The following is a 24,821-nucleotide window of genomic DNA, read 5'->3' on the forward strand; positions in this document are numbered from 1 at the left end:
GCTGGGCTGTATCGCACGAGCGAAGCGAGGGCGCTACTAAGATTGACTACCCTACTACTACTAAGAAAACTGCATTCTGATTCATTTTAGCTAACTAATTCAGCTATTTAGTTTGTAAAAGAATATAATAAAAATCCACCTCCTGCACTGCTGTTTTGAGTATTTGATAAATAATAGTTGTACGGGAACAATGGGGAGTCTATGAAATTTATAAGCCTGAAGGTCCAAATCTGTAGATACTAAGGGCCTGAGGATATTACTTACCTTGTCCATGGCTGTTTCTGCTGTAGATTTGGCAAAAGCAGCTGGTTTTCTCTCAATAATACTAGCACCATGGAAACTATGCATGTTCACATGACAAAATAAATACCCTTATTACATCATTGTACATTAATAATGATTCATTGTAAAATTAATTTTGATCAATGAAGTGACACCATATAATGGTAAGCGTAGCCATGCACAGACCATAGTAAAAAGATAAAGCCTATAATTAATTAATCTACAGTGTATATATATTGGCATCTTCACACACTAAGGAATGTCACTCCTGGCTAAGAATACCAATCCCCCCCCCCCCCCCCTTCAAAAAAGCAATTTACAAGTATAAGTAGACTAGAAGCAACTCTATATTCATCATTCAATCAGTTATATAGCAACACCATGCATGAACAGCTCATAAAGTTTCAATTCCTCCAGTCACTTCATCCAAATAAGTTCTCAAGTCTATTGGTGATCTGCAGTAAGTAGGCAGAAACACAAACAGAATGTAACTTACAATGACGACCACCTTTTAAAGTGTAGTTTTCGACACTGAGAAATCAACCACCTTCTGTCTTACTGTCTTTTGAGTTGAAAATGATAGAAATGGATAATGGAGGAGAATATATAAACACATTACACATGCACATTTACGCACTACACTACACAATAAATTTGAACACATCACACATGCACACATGTCTTGCTATTTCGTATGAGTCACACATTCCTCCACTGCAGCTGAGGGGCTTGTAGCCACACTGGTGGATTACACTTCTTCATCTATGGTGGCACTGAACAGTTCCATGCTGTGTTTAGCACGCATGCATACACACACATACATGTACTCACATACGTGTGCGCACACATGCACACACACGTATTTGTCAAGGGTAGGTTATCCATTCATATTTCAATTTAAAAGCTCTCCTATAACAAGAGTAAGATTCTGTTCAAGTGACTACTACTGATTGTGGTTACCCCACCTGGTAAATGTTGACCAACCATTGTCATGACTTCACTGAAGGTATAACACCTATATTAGGTCATCCACCCTGTAGTTGTGAGCACAGTGAATACATAAAGTATTATCATAATATAAAAGAAGAGTTTTTATATTATGAACTCATGGTATTATCATCCCTCATATTTATATACAGTGGAACTTCAGTTATCCAAACCCAGTGGTCCATAAGTCTGAAAAGTTTGTATCTCTGAAACTGTGTATAAATAGCATTAAAATAGCATAAAGAAATACCAGTATTTTCAACTACCCTAATAGAACAGTAATAGAGCAGTCATTTCCGCAGTTCGGTTAACCAAGAATCCGGATAAGTGGGGTCCAGATAACTGAGGTTCCACTGTATGCCCTTGCCATTAGCTGTGAAAGGATGGCAACTTACAGCTGTAATGCACAAAACATAACAAATAGCCATTGTTACATAATTTCCAATACATATTGTGTGATACTAGAGTATTTGATTTATACGATATTCGATACTTTCTTTAAAGTATTGATCAAATACCAATGTGGTTAAAATTCAAGCATAATGTGCTGGAGCTTGGTATACACTGCATTGTTTTTCTTCTTGACAATACAAACAGTGCCTTAATATTTGATCAAGAATATAAATGTACCATCTAAGAGGTACTGATAAGGATTTTCCGTATTGTACCAAATAGCTACGGGCAATCATATATGACTCGAGTTGGTACAGAACATCAAACAGTTTGTTGCCTACACTAGCTGTGTATCAGTGTTTCTCCATGGCCACCCAATTGTTTATTGCAGGTCAGGATGAACCGCTATCTTGGTCCATTACATATTCCACACTTCCTAGATAGATCACGATACCCTATAGAGCAGTCAAATACCCTAATATAACAGTCACACCTTGTTGTTGTTTTTAAAAAAAAATTTAATGTGTGCATGCATGGATGTACAGAATGCTAACTTGTTTAACAATTTTTACTTGAAGTTTTACCAACTTGACTGGTATTGACAACCTTACCTTGGATGTGCCTAATCCTTTTGCAGAACTGGATTTTACGGTATCTTCCCTGTCTGAAGTCTCACTCTTGTCAGTTTAGATGCCACAAAGGTAGCCTGCTCACTGATGCATCAATTGCTGCAGCACAGCTAATACATCAACAGGCATTTTAGATTAGTTCAGTTGTTAACAAAATTTTTCTTGGGCCAGGCTGCTCAACTAAATTAAACTGTGCACTCTGAGATTGAACTTGGAAGCATTTATAGTTCTGCATGCACGTGGACCTTTGGGATAGCAAGTTTGCACCTAGCACGTTAAAATTAGAAATATTTATATATATTTAAAAATCATGCTGTTATGAGAGAGAATTTTAAAGTTTCAAATTTAAGAAGACTAAAAGTCACTTCCTTACCCACTTCCCAAATAAATCGGCATGGAATACTGCAAAGAGCATTATATAGTTATTCATTCATGCTATGCAGTGCGTTGATTTAAATCCTACTTTCTAGGTGTAAAGCATTATGCTAGTGAGACATCCCAATTATTACCAATAATATGCTATTAACTATGTATAAGTTACTTTTGTACTAGGCCACTTAGCTATACCTTCTAATTTCAGCTGGTTGCTACTATTAGAGTGTTGATTTGAGTATAGTGTAGGTGTATACTGCATGACTTATATTACAATGTTTTATTGTGCTCTCAGGGCACAGCTGAGAAACAGCCACTTTGGCTGACGCTATTTTCCCTCATTAAAAAGAATAACTTTACAGCATGCACATACAAAATTACAATTAAAATTATTGGTGTGCATGCCAGCAACTAGTGCTAACAACCAAAAGTGAAAAAAAAAACAGTCATTTAAGTTGATTAAAGTTTGTGGGAATGGGTTCTTCAGAACATCAATAAGCATGGACATAAAATGTGAAATGTGCAGAGTTGAAGTTGTTAGAAAGTGGTTCCATAAATAATCAGTTATTCGGTGCAAAATGACTGTTCTGTTAGAGTTATTGACTACTCTATTAGAGTATTTTAATCTTGAACAGATACTTTAGCTTGGACTGGCTACATGGAATTAGCCCTGTAAGCTGACGGGAGATGAATCCCCACCCCTTCTGCTATTATCCATGTATGCATATGCAGCAAATCATATCATGAATTACAGGCTATACTGGGTATATATGTACTTGTATGGTATGGATTGCCATGCCATAATTATGCGTATGGTGCGAAATACACATTTGGAATAGAACAATATCACGTGAAAAATAGCCAATCAAATACTTTGTAAGAATTTGAAAAAGTCTTGCAACACATGTTAGAAGCTATCAAAAAGAATTCATGTTAATTGCATATTTTGACTTCTTAACTGATGCTTAATCTAGCTTTACATCTAAATTACGGGATTATGGAGACCTTGAATACAATTTCCAGTGCTGTTCTCTTCCATTGTTGGTGTTTGCCCTCCATTTCATGTGTATTCATCACGTGATAACAATTTCAATCGCCCAGTATATTAATATCAAGCCACTAAGGCTCAGCGAGGTTCACTACACCATTAAATTATGCCTAAGATAAATCTTCAGTTGGCACCTAGTTTTTAATGAAACACTCCTAAAGTAGATTTTTAATTGCTTTGTACAAATTCTATGAACTCAGGTGAGTGTGTCGTACCTCCTCTGAATCTTTGTAGCTGTTGGACAAGTCTTTATGGGAGCATGCATTAAAATGTTTGTATGGTATTAGCGATATATCAGTTTTTCACTTCATGTTATTGTTTAGAAATGCCTCCTTTTCCACCAAATCATTCTATTTGCAGATAAGAACACTAAGCCAATGTGTACATAAGCACGATAGGGGTATGTACAACACACTTACACAGTGCAATTTACTGATTACGACTACAGTGCAGTGTACATAGCAGCTACGTACTTGTACAGTATCTATCTCTGATATACTGCTGGAGCAAACATGGGAATTAAAACATTTGCTATCAATATACACAATCAACTTTGAAACTAGGCATGCTATATATGCAAGTAGTCTATAATAGATGCTTTGGTGGAGAATGTACCATGTAGGTATTAAGTTTTTACACATACAGCAAAAAAAACACAAACTTGTACCCTGGAATGTAAAAAAATTAAATTAAAAACAAAAATATATATACCAGTCCAGTAGTCCAGTGACCCAGTCCAGTGTTAGTACCTTTCTAAACCAAATAGATACAGGTTGTATGGATTGGACTAGTGGACTGGACTGGTGGACTGGACTAGTGTTTTCTTCCCTTTTTCTAACCAAATACTTGGGCAACTGGTTGTAAGTATGCTAGTCTCATGTAGTTAGACCACTCCCAGAAAGAAACTCGTACACAAACAGAGGTGGTGATCAAGCCAGACCAACTGCATGCAGCTATATACAGAGGTTCTAATAGTTCTTGTATGTCAAATCTAAAGCAGAAGTCACATAGTTCAAAATGAAACACTTTGATTGATCAAAATCTTGTGCACGTGATTTTGCTTGTCATTGCTGTCATGCAAAAAACTATTAGAACCTTTGTATCAGCTATGGAATAGCAAGACAGTTAACTTTTACCATGCATTTAACTTGTATTTAGGACCCATGGTTACCACAACACGATAAGTAGTCATACTATTCCAAGAGAGAGTTGTTATGCAAATTGCACACAATCTTAAGATGAATAGGTAGACAGGTTTACCATATTTTACATTCAATGTAGCAATAGCTGCCCAATTGTGTGCTAAAGAAAAAAAATTTAGTCAGTGATTGCATACAACTGAAAATAGAGCATTTAAAACATCACCATTGCTAATGGTATACAATCACTAGTGGACTTGACTGGTGGACTAGACTACTGGACTCAAGCTTTTTTTTTTCTTTCTTCCGTCTTTTAAGTACATATTTGGGCATTGTGTCTGTGCATTTTACTACAATTTGCAGGTATCATTTGCCAATCAATCTTGAAAGAGACAGCTGTTAACTACATCAATGTAAGTATATACTCATCTGTTTTGCAGTCAAACATTTCTTTCATGGCATGATCTCCAGAGAATCATTCATGACTGCCATTCTATTTATCATGGAGTATAAATCATACAGAACATGTTTAGCCACATAATAACCATGTATCTGATGGTCTTCTGGATCGTCTTGCTATTCCATCCATTGCTAGGCAATACATCCCGTATAGCTGCAGCTGGGCAAAGCTGACATATTTTGGAATGGCTACAGTGCTTTCTTTCATGTGTGGTGGTGGGAGTGGTCTAACTACATAAGATTAGCATATTCTACATAACAAACAATAGCCAGTTGACCAATATTTGGTGAAAAGGGAGAAAAAAAAACCTGAGTCTACCAGTCCAGTCCACTACAGTGATTGTATACAACTATAGCTAATACCTCCTCAGCCAATTCCTCTATCCACTTCACTGTAAGGGACTGTCATCAAAACCAAGTAATCTGCCATTTCACATTCATATGAAGTATCCACCCCAGTCTTTCTTCATTCTTCAGTTATAGTACAAACTGCACACGTCCATCTTAGGACGGTAAAACATCGCTGTACTCCTGCCCACTCAGCATAGAAGTACACTGTATCCTGTAACATTATAATATGCACTACACAACATAGTGATTACAATTACTTGGTCCTTTACCCAATTCATCAAATAAAGTGTGATCACTTATACTTAGAATATTCCTCGTTATACACACTAGTGAAGTAAAATTTACAAAAGTATAGCTGATCAAAGACAATTAAACGGCAGAACTTTCAAATAGTACTTCACTGCAGTACTACTAGAGGGTCTGTCACAACTTACGTAAATACTAACTACGCAAACATGCTCTTACAATCACCAAGTAATGAAGACAGAGTAGTACCATCTAAGGTAAAATGCGCATACATATAGTTGCCAAACTAAATTGTGATATGCAGTAAGGACATGGCACATGCATGATTATGAAAGATGTAATCATGTAAACAAATTTAAGGTGCTGTACTTTTCATGTGCCCAAAGAGTGTGTGGCAAATCCCCCACCAGGGCTAACACATTAGCTATAGGGATGGATTCTACCATAGTCTGGTGCACCCGCCCCTTCACATGCAGGGCTGTATACTGGATCAGCACATAATTAATAATTTACACAAAAGTAATTCTAGACACCCCGGAACTCTTGCCTCCACCAATTTCCTTGACATTTACAAAACTGCTACATGTGATGAACTCGTCTGTTAACCCAGATAAACATTCATAATAAGAGAGAAGAACCATCAGTATTATTGATGACACAAACAATTACAATCAAATGTCCTCGGACACATGCTACCACAAAAATAGGGCATAAAAAGCCCCACAGGTGGTCATGGCAAGGAGTACAATTAACAAAAAAAACAAAACACACACACAATTAATAATGAAAAATGTCTTGCCAACATAATGTTCAAAAGTCCACACACCATTCTTGGCAGCTCTTCGCCATAAATATTCTCCTAGAAGAGGATATTGAAATTGCCGCTGCTAAATCAAAGATTCTCTTACATTGAGATTTTAACATAGTGAAATTATTTTGAATGAAGTTCACACAGTTCCAAAAAGAAGATAATGAACTTGGCAGATAGCGACCCAGTACACTCATCTCAATTGTGTCATAAAAGTTAACAATGCCAAGGCGATCTAGCTCAGACAAAAGTAGTTGATATTCTTCCTTTTTAAGTTTACGGTCTCTTGCAAGTTCAAGGTGACGGACAGAGTCCAGTGGACAAGTAAGCTCCAATAAGGCTACTGAATTACTTTCTTTATTGTGAATCACAATATCAGGGCGATACGGCGTAATGAGAAGAGCGGGAGGTATTGTTGCCTGAGGGGAATCACTTGCTCGCCTTCCAGGTAGGTCAGCATAAACGATGCACTGATCAGTCAAAACTTTAGAAAGCTCAGTGAACAAACAGTCCAGAACTTGGTCATGCCTATATGTATAGCGACCCTGTGTCAATGCACTGGGGTAGCCGCCCAAAATATGCGCAGTGGTTGGTTGAGTACCGCCACACAGTATGCACTTTGCGCTGCATTGGATGTTCCATCTTTGCAGATTGACCGGTGTGGGGAGAGTGTCAGAGGCAGCCCGAAGAATAAAGGAAAGCTGGCCTGGATTGCATCCCAGTAACAATCTGTTCCAGGTACCACAACAAGATTCAAGAGACACTGAGTCCTTCAGCTTACATTGGACAGATAGTGTGTCTAGGTGTTTATCATAGCGTGAGCGCTCATCAGCAGCAGCCAGCTTCTTAGACTGCAAGTAAAGGTGACGAGCCATTGGGATGGATGACAGCTGAGAGCGGGCTTTAGATAGGATGGAGTAGTCCGAGCTTTGTGTCTGCAAATACTCATCTCCCAAATGTAATTGCAGACCCAATTCCTGAATTTGATCATCAGAAGATGCACTAATGCAGGACAAAAGGCTCAATTTTGCCTGTTTAGAAACCTGAGAGATGCTTGGACAGCACACCCCTGGATAATATAACACAGCGCGGGTGGCATTTCTTGGGAGGTTTAGCCATTTCTTGAGGTGCCGAGTGGCAATGTTTTCCATTTTAGTAATGGCAGCAGTAGTGACAGAGTCTACAGAGAGGTGGAAACGTAGCAGGGAGACAATGTAGTTACGATAAAGCCACAACTTGTACTCTCCTCGAATAGAAGTCTACAACATGCAGCGTGGCTAGGATTCATTATGCAAAGTATTTTTATGAAAAGTCTACATGCCAAGAGTATCAATTTAGTGTTGATGTCAAGTAGTATAAATTTGCAAGTAATTATTAATTATTGAAAGAGTATATGCATGGATTAAGTACAAGTCATCAGACAGCACATTGCAAGAGACGAGATAGCACATCACACATTTTCTTACTAGCAGCCTTCTTGGTGGCACTTAAGGACACTTCAAGGGACTTCCCCAGAAACATGGTGCCGCCCCCAGTTATTAATCTTGTACTGCCCCCAGATAACTGAATTCCCTGTTGCATGTGATGACGACCATCAAACAAATGTGACACACACTTGACTGGTTTGAAAGAGAGATCTAAATCTTGACATGAAAAGTTTGACAGGATCAGATCACAGTTCAATTAAAAGATAACTTACTCACGTGATATTTTTCCGTTGTTGCAACGACTGAGGGTTTCGTGTCAATCGTGTGGTCAAAGACATAAGTGAGTGGACACAAGCGAAGGCGTCACTGACGTTGTTGTTGTTGTGCAGCCGGTACAACTTGGTGGCAATGGCTACAAGATACATAGATGACCATCGTAGCACAGTCGTGCTTCAAAGGGACAACTTTTCTTACAGCATTCAAATCGAAAAGGTTACAGTAGATAGCCTCAGGAGACTGTTTCACGTAAGCTGTATGATTGTTTATACGAAGTGACTATAGAGCCGGTACCGGCACTCAAAATAAATTCCTTAAAGAGCCGGTAAAGATCACGTGATAGTCGTTGTTAAGGCGCGAGATTGCAATTGTTGTCAAGGCGCGAACTAGTTTGATGGGTTTGTTTGGTTTGATCAATAAAGGAAACACTTGTTTCCTGAATTGTGTGCTGCAATGCTTAATACAAGTTCCATTGTTGCGAAACCTGTGGGCTTCTTATGAGGCTAGTGATATTGATGGTGGCGAAAGTGAGTCTCTTTAAGTGTCAAAGTCAACAGAAATACTTGATTAGTTTTTTTTCGTTACTTTTATGTTAGATAACTTAGTTATTCAGCTCAGGAGCCTATCCAATCTAGTTTTGCAGAAAACCTGTGTAGTGGAACAAGTAATTCCTCCTGTAATCTTCTTGAAGTATATACCAAGTGAGTGTGGGCTTTGTTTGAATTGTTTCTGAATCAGCACTATACACTATATATTGTAGGAATTATCTCCGGATGGCGACTTGGATTGCAAGCTGATGCACATGAATTGCTTATTGGAATATTAAACAGTGGGTCAGCTGCTGCGGCTAATGTCAATAACTTGGTCCAATTTAACATGGTCACAGAAGGTATCACATCATCAGAATGTCATGTAGACTGCAGCTGTGTACTCCTGTGTTTATGCATGTTTATTATATATAATTCTTTAGTTACATGTGATAGCTGCCAGAACATTTCAAAAGCTACATTTCAATGTAACCACTTGAACATACCTGTCTATCCTATTCAAGTATGGATTAACACACTGCACCGCTTCATTATCTTTACACCCTTGTGAACTTTGCAGGCTTTTAATTCTCCATTTGCCACAGCTATTGTGGAACAACTGAATAAGACAGAAGACTTAGATGGTTTAAACAAATATTATTGTGAAAGGTATTGGTATAAAAACACATTGTGTGCACCAGCTATACGCAGTGTGTCAGCTTTTGTGTATAGTTTAGCATATCAGTGACCCGGTCAGACAAAAGGGACTTAGTCTTTCCTATTTTGCAATTTTGTGAAAAAAGATATCTCCTTGAAATTTTCCCACCTCAGTCAGGATTCCCATTGTTGTTTTATGGTGTGCAAATATCACTGCCACAGGCCATCCAGAAAAAAAGTTATGAGCTCTCAAAGGTAGAAAAGTGAAAAGGCTAGAAAGTCTTTTTGTTAGACCGGGTCAATTATTAAGCTATTATGTGTACAACTACATGTGTATGTGTTTCGTAGGTGTCAGAAGAAAACATGTGCTGAAATCAAGTATTGTGCTAAATCACTGCCAGAAATTTTTATAGTCCACATCAAACGGTAGGAATGTGATCCATATTGTACTGTCTGTTGCAATTTGTCTGTTGTGTGTATAAGGTTTGAGGCATCAAGAAAGGGGATTAACAAAATATGTTCACCAATGGAAATTCTCAGTGAAATCACTATTCACCGCAATGAAGTAAGCTCTTATAAAATGGATTATTGTTGTATCAGTAAAACTTTGTATTTTATAGGACGATAATGAGACTGAATTTATTTATAGCCTGCAAGCTTCAGTTGTTCACACAGGGAAAAATGCAACAAGTGGTCATTATGTTGCTTACATTCATAATGAAGACAGATGGTTTTTATTTGATGACACAGATGTCACTGAAGTTCATGAAGCAGAAGTATTAAAGCAGCAATCATACATATTATTTTACCAGAGGACAAACAGAGAGGTTAGTATACAAATTATAGTAATTCAGTCATATAAAGAGTCTAATTAATAGCCTCCTCAAGTAGGATTGCCAGCTCAGGAAGGATCACCACCTCAGTCAGGATCCCCACCTCAGGCAGAATCACCACCTCTTGCAGGATCCCCACATCACGCAAGGTCACCACCTCAGATAGAATTACCACTTCAAGCAGGATCCATACCTCATATAGGACTGGCAACACAACCAGAATCACCACCTGACACAGGATCACCACCTGACACAGGATCACCACCTGACACAGGATCACCACCATCATTGAAGTTGTCAACACCACAGCTAATACTTGAGCATTTGGAGTGCCAATCCCAAGATATTGCTTCTGATGTCACTGTAGAAAGTGGCTCTAGAGAAGCTATTTTTTCAGTGAATGATGTTTTCAACAGTTATGATGAATTGAAAGAAAAGCTTAATTTGTACCAAACGAAGAAAGCTGTACAATCGTGGACAAGAGATTCACGTACCATTAAAGCTGCATGTAAGAGAGTGAACAGATACCTCGACAAGCGAATCAGGTACTATGAGGTAACCTATGGTTGTATACGTGGTGGAAGAAAGTTTAAGGCAAAAGGAGAGGGAAAGAGAGCTACTAAGTGAGTCAATTTAATTTCATATGCAGAAATATTTTGTTTGACTGAACTATTAGAACATATCGAAAAGATTGTCCATTTGTATTGTCACTGCGAGCTACTGATGATGGCAAAGGATTACGGGTGACACGTTTTAATGAGGACCATAACCATGAAATTAGCAAAGTAATTGCAAGCTGATTAAGTGATTCAGTGCAATTTATATGCTTGAACTTACAGGAATTATTCCGCCAGCTACCTCATCAGAGGAAGCTGTCCGAAGTAGAGAAATGTGAGGCAAAGAAATATCTAGCTGTAAAAGCCAACAAAAAGATGGTGCAAGACAAATTAGTGGCAATATCAGGGAAAGTAATACTCCTTAAAAGATTTAACAAACCTCAGTGCAGAAATGAAGTCTGGTAAATCAAAGAATGATCTGGTATCTGTAGCAAACACTCTTTCTAACAAATATGGTAACTTATTTATAGAGTTTTGAAAGTAATGTATGCATATACATACATACATACAAATTTTCATAGCTTACGATAACATCCCTATTCCAGACACTCAACAAAAATCCGGTCAAATTGCATAGATTTCTGACCATAATACAATTGTCCAGACATGATGTAAAAGTACCAGGAGGGAGCCAAAGGGATTAGTTGACACAATTACTGCATGGGTTGCTAGCAATGTCAGCATCAGTTCTTATTTCATAAACACTTTCTTATGAAGGTGCTATTATGCTGTAAGTGCATACTCGCAAGCTTCTAATCAAAGTTACATGTATCAGCTCTGGTGGATGCATTATAACAAACGTATGTGAGTTGTCATAAAATAAACATTCATTACTTATGTGTAAAAACAGCTAGAGGCAGTCTAAAACCAGCCTGTATAGCTATAACCTGTGCTGAACTCTTGATCCAATTGCAAAATTATTGGTTTTTAAAAATTAACATGCAATTAATTTAAATCAATTGAATCAGCATGCAACCAATCTTTTGTATGCATGTAGGTACTTGAAACTATTAGGATATTCCAGTAATCATCGAAGGATACAATGCATGGATAATGTGACTATTCTACACACGTCATTATGCATGATCTGTTAAATTTTACATGTTATGTCTGAGCTATTTGTGTAATTTTACTGCACATGTATTGAAATTATGTATAGGTGCTACTGTGGAGGTACTAGTAAATGACAGCAATGTTCTCTGCGGTCTATACTTTCAAGATAAAGAAATGAAACAAGTTTTTACAGCTTATCCAGAACTTTTGTGCATAGATGCTACCTATAAATTGGTAAACTTACGGTTTCCATTTTATATACTACTTGCAGAGGATGGCAATGGTCAGAGTGAAGTAGTTGCTGCATTTTTGCTGCTTGAAGAGACTGAAGCAGCAATCTCCAGTGTCATGAATATTTTTAAGAAGCATAACCCCGCATGGAAATCAGTGCGGGTATTGATGTCTGATAAAGATTTCACAGAGAGAGAGGTTCTCTCTAAAAGCTTTCCGTCAGCTCAACTTTTGATTTGCCTTTACCACACATTTCGATCTTTTAGACGTGAAATCACCATGGAGAAAATGGGCATAACTTCAGGCCAAAGAAATTGTTGCCTAGATTTGCTACAGAGTATGGCATATGCAACGAGCGAAGAAAAGTACCTTGAGCTTTACGCTACATTTAAATCAACTGTCCCATTACCTGTGTTAAATTATTTCAATGAGCAGTGGCATCAAATCCGACATCAGTGGGTAATGGGAATGAAGTACAGTAGTGGCAATTTCCTTAATAGTACCAACAACAGATTAGAATCACTAAATGCCAAGTTGAAATCAGTTATAGATCGTTATTCTACACTGGAGGAGTTTGTTGAGAAGTTTTTTTTTAATATTAAGAGTACTGCGTTCTGAGCGTGACTACAAAGCAGGCACAACTGTCCAAAAAGTACCTGTTGCATTTCATTCTACAACTAACAAAGCATCTCTCAGTTACATGCAGTATTTGACACCACATGCATATGACTTTGTGGCAAAGCAGATGGCACTGAAAGATAAGGTCAGGTTTACGGAGGATGGGCCAAAACTGTATCACCATTCTACAGCTTTAGATAATTGTAACAAGCAATACTTTGAGCTTGTGTTATAATGCATGGTGCCTCTCACTAAACTACTAAACATATTGTATTTCCTCGTATAAAAGCTGCATTTGAATAAGCTAAATAAAGGCCAGGGGGCACTACCTTAATACAAAGGGTAGTGCAAGATTAAAATATCATAATTAATTTTGTACAACATCAAGTGATTAAAACATGTGATTCCCATGACTTGTCAAAAGTGTGTCAACAGCAGCTGCTACAAGGAGCAACAAGACATTTTAGCTGATTCATGAATAGATTATAAGAAATAATACCTACTTCTATAACAGGAAATACAGTACATTCATACACATAGACAATTCCATGGGAGGCACAGGCCACCTGTTGAAAAATGCATTTTCAAAAATCTTGGGAAGACGTTTTAGTACACAGTAACATTTTAATTAGAAATATTTTGACCAGCCCTGAATATAACTGGGTCCATTTCATCCTTACATTTTCCTCATAAATTTTTTGAACAGTCTCTCACCCTCCCACCATCCCTATTGGAGCTCATTTTATACAGTCGACCTTGAGTTAGAAACGATCACAAATGAAGGGAATTTTAGCTGTTGGCTACTTGCATAGTAAATGGTCTGGAAGGTGAGGAATTGTAAAATGTGCGAAATGTTAATTTTAAAGACCATGGCAACTTATAACACTCTAATTGAAACAGAATTTCTTGACAGTAATAAGACTAGTTTTCCCAGAGATCGTCTGCGGACCTCGGGCAGTCAGGCATACATATCAGGCAACGCCCTCATGCCCATGTTACAACTATTACATATTGAATACACTATGGAACAAAAGCGTCACAAATGAACCATCACAATCAACATCTTTGAGTGAAATTAGTATCTTTCCCATAACAATCTTTGAATTTAGATAATGAAACTATAAACTATAGAGATATTTCGAAAAATATGAGAACATGTATATTTACAAATTACTGTTACATCATGTGAATAGCCACAATAATCTACTGGCTACCGGACATCAACATTGGGTATTTTATTAGCATCTTAAAAACTATACAATTGCAATTGCAAATTGTCTAAATAACAAATTATATCAGTATCATATAGCAAGCCTGGTGGCTGCAGCTTATGACAATCGATATTTAGAAAATTGGTACAGCGACTAAAAAAGATATTGAGGCGATACTACCAGGAATGGTATTCATACTGAAGAAACAATAGTATTTCTACTCAACTTGGAAAGCCAGTTTTATATCCATATCTGTTGTAGTTTTAGATCGATATCTTCTTCCAAGATTAAATAATATTGATACGATTTCTAATTAAGCTCCAATAGAACCTACGCTTGAATATAATGGAGTCCCCCAAATAAAGCATCCTTTTACAATCTGTGACATCATTTGGGATAAGGCTTATTTCCTTTACCTACCCAGAGACCTAAAGTGTAAAGATCTCTATAAATGGAAATTATTTTTCCATATATACCCAGGATCTATCCAAAATGGCAACGGAGTGGCACTAGTGTTTCAACTGTCTCACATTCTTGCCAAATTAGATAAGAGAGTGACTTAATAATAAGGCAGCAGGTCTGTAAAACATTTCTTTATTAGATCACTATGGTACTTGCCCTATGTGCAAGAACATATCCACATTAAACATTTTAATGCCAGACCAAGCATTAAACACCAGTACTGCTATGTAGAGTACATGGTGATATCACATTTTTAAAGAGCATGAGGTTTCCTATGCCATCCTGCTGAAATTAATGATACCAAACATTAGAGTTTATTGTTTGTGGTTTTGACAGGAATGTATTTCAAGTGTTCAGTGCATCTTCCCTACCAGTGACTTCAACATGCTGTAAAGGACAAACAATCCTTACATGCAGGAGAACCAATGCGACAATAATTAATATATGGAAGCATAAATATAAGTGTCCTATATTTGCTGTGCAGCGTGCATGTTGATAGAAGGAATCCAAACAATAAAAAGTAGTGAAACAAGAGAAGAACGATAGTAGCTATTACAGCATAGCTCGGTGGGAAATCCCTACTTTGGCATGGTATAGCAATTATTTTGTGTCCAATGCCAAAGTAGGGATTCCCACCAAGCTATGCTGTAATAGCTACTATCATTCATCTCTTGTTTCACTACTTTTTACCACTTGGCTCCCTACTTCATTTTTAAACTTATAATTTTTAATATACTAGTTTGTTTAATTTTTGTTAAAGCATACAGCTAGCTATAAACATGTGACTGTTCTATTAGGGTGACTGCTGCATTAGAGTATCTCGAGTCAGTCTGCAAAGATGTGTGCTTGCCCAAATGGGGTGTGGTCATCGTGATTTCGATCGATTATTAGAATCAGCCTTCCAACTTGAAGGTGTGTGGTCACTGACTAGCTATTCCGTCACCTAGCGTAAAAGGGGTGTGTCATTGTGGTTTCAATCGATAGATTGATAATGCATAGAATAAAGAATGGGCTTGTGACCTATCGTGAAGATACAGGTAGCCAGTACCTCCGTACAGTAGCATAGTCTAAGTGCCTTAAATAATCTTGTGGCGTCTATTATGCTGCTTAAAGAAAGTGTTGATACGGAAAATTAATGCCTCGATATGGTTTCGTTGTATGAAGAAGAAGACAAGCAGAAGATGAAAGAAGAGACAAGGTGCAGAGGACCTACACTCGTCGGAACCCCAAAAGGCACATCCCACTGGTGAGTTTGTTATTGTGGCGTAAAATGGTGGCCGTGCACTGCTTCGTTTGACCTGTAGCCTTGCGACTGTGGTCAGTGAGTGAGGCAGTGAGGCTAAAATTCAAGTTTTTGGCGATTTTTAAAATTTTATATCCGGCCACCTGTAAGTGTTTTGTTGCATTTGATGCTGTTTTATGTATTATATGGACTAGCACCATTCCATAAAGGTGATTTTGGTCGTGTAAAATATATCTAGGGTGATTTTTAAAGGCAGAGTTTTGGGCAGCGCACAAAAGTTTCACCACAATCCCTACCGTTTGATAGAGTAGAGGCTGGTATTGTGATGGGTCACATAGCTTTAAAAAAGTTGAGTGGGTTAAATCTTGCAGATTTAGGGCAAGTTATAATAACCGGAACCAGAATCAGGAATGGAACTGAACAGAACGGAATGACTAAACCAAGTGAAGAAACCAAAGCTGAATCCGAACCTAACACTAACACTAACCTAAGGTTTGCCTGTTAAGCATAATGATGTCTTTCACTGTCTCACTGTTTGTATGAAGGTAAGTTTTTGGTGAGTTTGTGGCGAGATAGGGTTGGCCCAGCTTTGCTGAGATGCTCACTTCGCTGGCTCCAACCCTAGTTCACCTCAAACTCACCAAAAACTTACCTTCAACTAGTGTGCTTGATAGTGGAGTTATCAGAGTGACCGTTCCATTGCTGATTCCGGTTCCGGTTATTATAACTTGTCCAGATTTAGGAGTAAAAAGATAGAACCTATTCAGATCATTATAGATAGTACAGTGGAACCTGTCTATAATGGTCACCTTGGGACCAGATATATTTGGCCTTTATATACAGGTGGCTGTTATAGAGAAAACCTGCATAAGGTGGTCTGCAGCATTTTAGTGGCTATGACCGTTATAAATGAGTAATTACTGTATTATTAAGAGGCTCGCGCCAACCGCAACACAGTATAGTCTTTATACAGAAAGGACAAGGTGAGTTTGTTATGAACGTTGGTTATAGCTATTGAATACGTTTAAGCAATGAAGCCTGGTAGTTTGTATAGCATGAAACGGTGCCGCTGTGGAGTCAGACTATTGGCTTAACAAGCCACCATAAAAGGAAGCGACCACTATACAAAGGATGAAGTTATGTATACAGTGATTCATAGGAGAATTCTTGGTTGGCCGTTATACATGTTAGACAGGTGACTGCTTAATGCAGACCACAATGCATACATTTTTATGGGAAAATATTTGGGGCCTCGTGATCATGGCCGTTATGCAAAGGTGACCAAATAACCCAAGTGACCGTAACACAGGTTCCACTGTAATTATAAGTCAATCACAAATCTAGCTAATTATGGGATGATATAGCTCCTATAATGTACTACATCATATTGACATATTGTCAATGATTCTCTTTGTACCACTCACTATGTAGTTAAGAGTACAAATATGTAAAGTAGACATATGAAGTCAAATAATCTTTTCCGACTGTCTACAGTGTCCTGCTACCCTTTACATATGAAATCTACCGTAATTAAATATGAAATAGTCAACTTACAAGCACAGCATCTCATAATATCCCCATATGTCTCATAATACACACATCTACAGTGTTCCAGAAAATTTATCTAAAGACCACCACAAGGCAGGAGTTTTTTTGAATTTTTAAGGGTAATGTAGTTTTATGGGTACACTTTCCCTTAGTAGTAGTGGGAAATACCAGGGTTACAGTTTTAGGTATTTTTCAATGTTTTGAAGTTAAGTGTCTCACAAGTCACAACTATACCACCACTATTCTACGTAGTAGACTTTTAGTAGCTAAATTCCTTTTGTAAACACCTTTTAGAGCTTTACAATACAATAAGACTGTTGATATTTAGAGCTCAGTAGTCATTCCAGTTGCGATTAGAAAAAACTTTTTCCTACCGCTTCACCATCATGGCTAACTATCCAGTTCCGGCAATACAATTAATCATTCCATACCATTGAAACTGCTTCCGCCACCACATCATCTAACATATTATCGTCTATTTTTGATGTCTTGCTTATTCCCTTTGCTCTGCAATAACGCTGTAACGAGCGTGCACTGAAGCCCTTTTCTCCGGGATATGCTGTCTGCAACTGCTGGCTCAACTCAGAGTAAGTGAAACGTTCTATTTCTACTTTCTCTTTTATAAAACTCTCCATAGAAGATCCAAGTGACTCTAAAGTAGCCATATTCGAATCTGACACAACATCATCAGGCACGTGCCGGGGGGTTTCCAGGCGTTTCAGGAAACCCCTACTAAAATTGTCAGTAATAAGCGACGTAATAAGCGACGTAATAAGCGACGTAATAAGCGACGTAATAAGCGACGTAATAAGCAAAACCCAGGCCATAGTGCTGCTAATTTGTTTGCAAACAAGAAATACCACGAGTATAGCTACATCAATCAATGTACAGTACTATTATAGTGGCAAATCCGAGGGTGGGGTCTATTCTACGGAAAGGAACGGAAAGGAACGGAACGGAATGATGGACTAAACCACGGAACGGAACGCTTTCTCAAATTGAAGCTTGCAACTTACCATTGCTGAAACTTCCCTTATAAGTTAGCAGTGGCACCTCCAGTGGGTGATTAAACATAAGATAAAAAGAATTAACGGATCGATTGTGGGTTTTTGTTGGTTGTCATTAGTAACGAAGTATTAATTATGGGATGAGCTGTATCAGTGATGTTCATCCATGGTTCATCTACGGAAGGGAACTTTATGTGAGCTGTTTTTCTTATTTAGACTTTAGAAAACAGTCTGGGCCGGTCTTTCAAGTCATAAGTCAGTGTATAAATAAAGCAAGCAGGAAGATACTGGTAACAGGAAAGAGCCAGCTGAATTAAAACTTGAAGAATTTTGTGCAGTGTGTGAGGAGCAAATATTTTGGCAGACCGCAAGGAGGGTATATTCTGCAAACATCACTGAAGTGTATGCATGGAGTTATTTATATACTAACAGCTGGTGCAGTGGACTAATGCCGTATTCAATAGTGAGCTGATTTTATCTGTTGCACAATTCAAGGATGTGTCTGACTGCTAGCCTTGAATCAGGCTAAATGCCAAAACTTCAAGATCAGCCAAATCTCTATTATAAGCCGCATGTGAAACCATGCCCGTAGCCACCAGGCAAACGTGATTTGGACCAGGATGTGTATATAATTTCAATGTATCTAGTCAGACCTGAAATGGAACACTCACATTAATTACATACCACCTAAGAACCTAGGATTTCTTAAGTAACATTTCACATGCTTTTTATTATTATTTAATTTTGCTGTGAAAACTTCACAAACAGAAGAATATACACAGATATAATATAATAAATAATGTTAGCTATTGATTGCAAAATAATAGTTACGTAGCAGAGATTTGAATATGTCAGTGTTTTCCGCTTCAAAGATGTAGCGAGGTAGTACATTCCATTGCCTTGATGTTGATGGTATAAAGGAGTATTTGTAGGTGTCAGTGTTACAAAATGGTTCGATGAGTCTGAACATATGGCATGATCTGGTCTGTAGCTGGTACTGTGATGTCTGTAGATGAAACTCAGGTATGTATTCAGGTGGTAAATAGACATTTTGTTTAAGAATGTTGTATAGCACAGTTAAGGAGAGCTGTTCTCTTCGAGACTCTAGTGATTCCCACTTAAGTTCGTTAACCATCTGTGTTACACTAGCATGATAGGAGTATATACCTTTGACATATCGTGCAGCATGCCTCTGAACGTTTTCTAAAGCGATCTTGTCAGTTGTTAAATGAGGGTTCCAGACTGTAGTTGCATATTCAAGTTTAGGGCGTACTAGGCTAAGGTAGGCTCTCTCTCTAAGATGAATAGATGATGTCCTCAAGTTACGCTTTAGCAGACCAAGCATCTGATTTGCTTTGGAGGTGATAGATTGGATATGTAGGTGCCACTTCAAATCACTCTGAATAATGATGCCTAAATATTTGTAATGTTCAACAGGTGAGAGGAAATGATTGTGTAGTCTGTAGGGAGTAATGATTTTATTTCTTCTAGGATGTAAAACAGTCATGGTAAAGCACTTTGATACATTTAGTCTCATCAGCCATCTCTGCTGCCATTCTTTTAACGCACATAAATCTTCTTGTAACCTCTCAGCATCTTCAGGGGTACGGATAGCCCTATATATTATACAGTCATCAGCGAAAAGTTTAATAGAACTATGTAAAATGGATTCCGGTAGATCATTGATATAGATGGAGAAAAGAGTAGGGCCAAGGACTGTGCCTTGAGGGACACCAGACAGTACTGGGCATCTGGGAGATGAAATACCATCTAGCACAACACACTGCGTTCGATGATTCAAAAATGAGGAGATCCAGTTTTTCAAATTTCCTCTAATGCCATACCAGTCTAATTTGTACAGTAGACGTTGGTGTGGTACTGTGTCGAAAGCCTTTGCAAAGTCAGTGAAGATAATATCTGTCTGTATTCCAGTATCATAGCAACAGGATAGATCATGTAATAGTGTGATAAGTAATGTTTCACAAGAACGAGAATGACGAAAGCCGTACTGATGATCACTTAGGATGTTGTTGGTTTCTAAATGTTTCATGATGTTTGAGTTTACAATTTGTTCAAATAATTTAGAGACAATGGAAGTTAGTGAAATTGGTCGATAATTGGAAGGTTGTTGTCGGTTACCCTGCTTAAAGATTGGTGTAATATTTGCAGATCGCCACTCATCAGGAATGACTCCAGAGTCTGAGGAGCACTGAAACAATGTTCTTAAGAAGGGGGATATAACATCAGTTGTTTCTTTAAGTACTCTTCCATGTATTTGATCAGGTCCACAAGCTTTATTGGGGTTGATGTTAAGCAAGAGGTTGTAAACGCCTTCTACAGATGTGTTCACATCAGACATTGTTGGATGGGGGCTGGGACCCTTGTCTGGTAGTGAGGATTTTGGTTCCTTAGTGAACACAGACTGGAACTGTTGGTTTAGTACTTTAGCCTTATCCAAACTAGTTTCATAACTAGTGCCATCGCATTTCAGCACAGGTATATTGGTATTTTCCTTCCTTAGAGCTTTGATGTAAGACCAAAACCTTTTCTGGTTTGAGTGAGGATGCCCTTCTGGAGAAATAAGGTTATTTGTATAAGACCAGTATGCAGATCTTAGTTCCTTCTGGACAAGATGTTTCAAAGATTTAAATTCAGCATAGTTGGCTTCTGAAAATGAATTTTTACATAGTTTATACAGCCTATCCCGTTTTCTCATCAGTCTTTTGATGTTTTGATTCATCCATGGCAATCCCCGTCGTGCTTTTGTATGTTTATGCGGGATATATTTGTCTACAACCTGGGCAATGGAGTGCTTAAATTTTGACCACAACTCTTCTACATTTGTCTCTTCAAAAGTGCCAACGTGGTCGGATGTGAGAAGGGTGTAAAGTTCCTCTTTGAGTGCATTCCAGTTTGCCCTGTTGTACATGTAGATGGATCGTGGGATTTGTCTGGTATGATCTACTTTAGCATTTACTTCAAAGCAAACGATATCATGGTCACTAATTCCAGCTATGCTTTGAATGTTGAGTATGGTGGAAGGTTTATTTGAAGATACTAAATCTAGCGTGTTGAAATCGCGTGTAGGAAAAGTGACAAGCTATTGAAGTCCATGATCTTGCAGGATTTCTAATGAATATTCATGTATTGCTCTGAACGATGAGCTATGTTTTACGAGGCTTTCTGACCAGTCGATACCTGGTAGGTTGAAATCACCAGTTAATAGGATAGTGGGGTTGTTCGTAGTTTCATTTAATTGGTGTAATGATAAGTCTAGTTGGGTGAGAGAGTATTCGTCATTGATATGTGGTCTATAGTATGCTGCTATGTACAATGGGGAGCCAGAAATTATTAGTTTTGCCCATATGATCTCGCAGTCCGTGCTGAGAGAAGGTAGATCAACAGATGAGAGCTTATTAGAAACTGCTAGGAGCACTCCTCCATACCCATCAGGCCTGTCTTTGCGATAGATATTATAACCAAGTTCAGGTGGGATTATTTCACTATTCATTACATCTGGGGTTAACCACGTTTCTGTTCCAGCAAGAATGTCTGGTTTCTCTTTATCAATCAAAGCTATCAGATCAGGTTTTTTATTCCGGATTGATTGAAAATTTATAAGTAGAATTTTTAAATGATTAGAAGTCTTATTACATGTTGCAGGTAGTCAATTAGAAGCTTGGTCAGGAGGTGGCGTTTTTGTAGCAGTTGCAGATAATCTGTTCATAAGTTGGTTCTGAATTGTTGCATGAAGTTTATTAAGTACGAATAAGCTTTGATTTCGGATCTTTATGAATTGCCTGGCTACTCCCTTTTCTATCAAACATCTTCTTTCTTTTAGCAAAAGAGATTCTGCAACTCTTTCTTCAGCAGTAAGATCAGGCTTCACAAAAACTGGTTTGGAAAGCTTGCTCTTTCCGTTCAGGATGCTGGAGGCATCTGTGTATCTTAAGAACTTGACTAGGACAGGTCTGGGTCTGTTTGCCTCCGGATTATATTTCCCCAAACGATAACAGTCTTTGATTGAGCTTTCATCAATTGGAGGACTTTCTAGTTTTTGAAAAAGCTGATGTAACACTTTTAACATCCATTTGCAGCCTGTCCTGTCTAGTAGTATTGGAAGGGTTTTCTTCTAGGCCATACACAACTACATTTAATTTTCTTTCAGGTGGGGCTGCTTGCTGGCTTTTTGGTTCACTGGGCTTTGTAGGAACAGGTGGAGTAGTTTCATTGATTGGGGCTGGTAAAGGCTCTTGAGCTCCTTCTAATTTTGCTAGTTTATTAGATAGTGATTTTACGGTTTCCTTCAGATCACATATTTCCTTGTATTGCTTAGTGCATGTACAAAATGAACACAAATAAGGGGTGGACTCGTTCAAATTGTCAAAAGCAGGGCGTGACAAACCAGCACACATACGATGGATCCACCCTTGGCAGTCCCCTTCACAGAAAACTGCGTCTTGGCCCTCAGTGGATTCACTAGCCTCTAGTATACTGCAGTCACAAACTATACATACCTCGCATTTGTTGTCTTCTTCGAGCGTACCCTTCGTCTTTTTTCCAGCAACGCCTGACGGAGGAGTGTTGTGTACTGGTTGCTTCCGCTTCGTAGTCCTTCTCGTGTGTTTAGGGGTGCTCATTTCGTCTTGGGCATTCCAAATAGTGCTTCCCGTTGGTAATATCTTTAAAACTAACTATCTTCAACGAGTAGATTCTACCGTGTGATGTTAGATAGTTCAGAAAATTACTAGTAACGCAAAAAAAAAAAAGAAAACATACAAAACAGGTTAAAAAATTTTAACCTGTTTTGCTTCACTTCAAACAAAACAGGTTAAATTTTTTCGTCTATTTTCAAGTGATTCCCAGTCCAGCTGGTCCATGAAATTACAATGGGATCACATGTATTTGTTACAGTGCGGGCTGTCCTGTGTTGGATCTACTCTAGAGTTGAAATTTCAAGGTAGACTCACTGCCAATGTACTGACACTAGTACTGTTGTAGCATGTTTAAGTGGAGGACAAATGAAATAGTAATGCTAGATTATTTATGTACACAAATTTTTCATAATGAAATTGATATCCCATTTTGATTTGTACTTCCACTTTGCAACATATTCAAGAACAAGAAGCTACCACACTTAATCTCCAACCACTGTCATTAATTAACCAAGATCTCACTAGTCTGTAATTCACCTTACTGTAGTGATTTTATTGATTCATCTGTATGTTTTCTTCATTTTCCTTTGAAGTTGTACCAAGAGTTCATAATAAGGTGGAGAGTGTCTAACTTGAATGCATTCACCAAACACCCTGCTTATAGTAACACCTCGGCCTTATTTCAGAACAAAGGCTTTACCTTCTTCAGCAACACTAATCAACAGTTTTCTATCCCCCAGTAAAGGTGTTGATTTGATGAAAGGTGAACTTTACGCAGGGTGTTTGTACAGGCCATACTGAGAGTTAGACACTCTCCCCCATACAAATATTACGAACTCTTCGTTGTACAGTATAGGTAAACAAAGATAAGTTTCTCTCCCATCTTATTCTAGGATTTCTATTGACTAGGAAAATTCAATTATTTGTATACAGGCTCAAAATTGAGAAAATATAAAGAAAGTGAATTAATATTATAGTCAGTTTGCTTTTGGATATTTAATGTCTCCAACCGCAACAAAAATTCGATGAATCCATGCATCTCATCACTGGTCGTCTGAACATTCTGAAAGTGATACCTCACTTGAGGGACTCCAGGGTGAACAGATATTGCATCAGATGAAGTACTATCTAAAGCTACTTGTTGTGACCTTCTGGTGAGCCAAGTATTGACCAACTGGCAGATGTGATTGTTGATACCATAGTGTCCTAATTTAACTAATATAATCTTTGATGTGGGACACTATCAAACGCTTTAGCAAAGTCAAGGAGAATGACATCGGTTTGTTTCTGTTGGTCTAGAGCACATGACAAGTCTTCTACCAGTGAAATAAATTGGGTAACACAAGAGTGCTGGGTATCAATGAGAATGTTGTTAGAGTTTAAATGTTCCATTATGGAATGATATATAATGTGTTCCATAGTTTTGGAGCACACAGAAGTCAGTGATATTGGTCGGTAGCTTGCGGTACTAGTACGGTTTTCTTTCTTGAAAACCGGACATGCATTGGCCATGAACCAATTGGATGGTAGTATACCTGTGAACAAGGTATTACGGAACAATTAGCTGCAGGTATACAACTAGCGTCTTTATCAAATCGAGCGTGCATTACAAAAAAGTATCCGACCTTTGTTAGCCTGAAGAACCTTCATGTTACGGTATAGTGATGATGGGAGTCATCGTTATTTCATTGGTCCATTTTCACGTGACACCATAAACGTGATGACCACATCCGCGATATAGT

General features: G+C 38.1%; 2 protein-coding genes and 1 pseudogene across 6 annotated transcripts; 1 reads left to right on the forward strand and 2 right to left on the reverse strand.

The window, feature by feature from the left end:
• Positions 1-593: 593 nt before the first annotated feature.
• LOC136244458 (uncharacterized) lies at positions 594-18,124 on the reverse strand. Of its 5 annotated transcripts, none has more exons than XM_066036065.1 (6): positions 17,849-18,124; positions 5,673-5,871; positions 1,248-1,316; positions 960-1,191; positions 779-840; positions 594-726 (listed from the first exon to the last, which is right to left on the reverse strand). In XM_066036065.1, the coding sequence occupies exons 1-2, from the start codon at positions 18,080-18,082 to the stop codon at positions 5,776-5,778; spliced, it is 330 nt and encodes a 109-aa protein (XP_065892137.1). In that variant the 5' UTR covers positions 18,083-18,124; the 3' UTR covers positions 594-726; positions 779-840; positions 960-1,191; positions 1,248-1,316; positions 5,673-5,775. The 5 variants fall into 5 exon arrangements, with proteins under 5 accessions (XP_065892137.1, XP_065892136.1, XP_065892135.1 ...); XM_066036064.1 differs by having other exon boundaries at positions 779-844; XM_066036063.1 differs by having other exon boundaries at positions 594-840.
• Positions 5,878-10,227, reverse strand: LOC136244444 (uncharacterized). The gene is made up of 2 exons (XM_066036027.1): positions 8,418-10,227; positions 5,878-8,357 (listed from the first exon to the last, which is right to left on the reverse strand). Exon 2 carries the CDS (start codon positions 7,863-7,865, stop codon positions 6,717-6,719), a length of 1,149 nt encoding a protein of 382 aa, XP_065892099.1. The 5' UTR covers positions 7,866-8,357; positions 8,418-10,227; the 3' UTR covers positions 5,878-6,716.
• On the forward strand, positions 8,424-13,355 carry LOC136244436 (uncharacterized; annotated as a pseudogene).
• Positions 18,125-24,821: the final 6,697 nt, after the last annotated feature.

The sequence above is a fragment of the Dysidea avara genome, chromosome 14, assembly GCF_963678975.1.
Source record: "Dysidea avara chromosome 14, odDysAvar1.4, whole genome shotgun sequence".
Classification (NCBI taxonomy): domain Eukaryota; kingdom Metazoa; phylum Porifera; class Demospongiae; order Dictyoceratida; family Dysideidae; genus Dysidea; species Dysidea avara.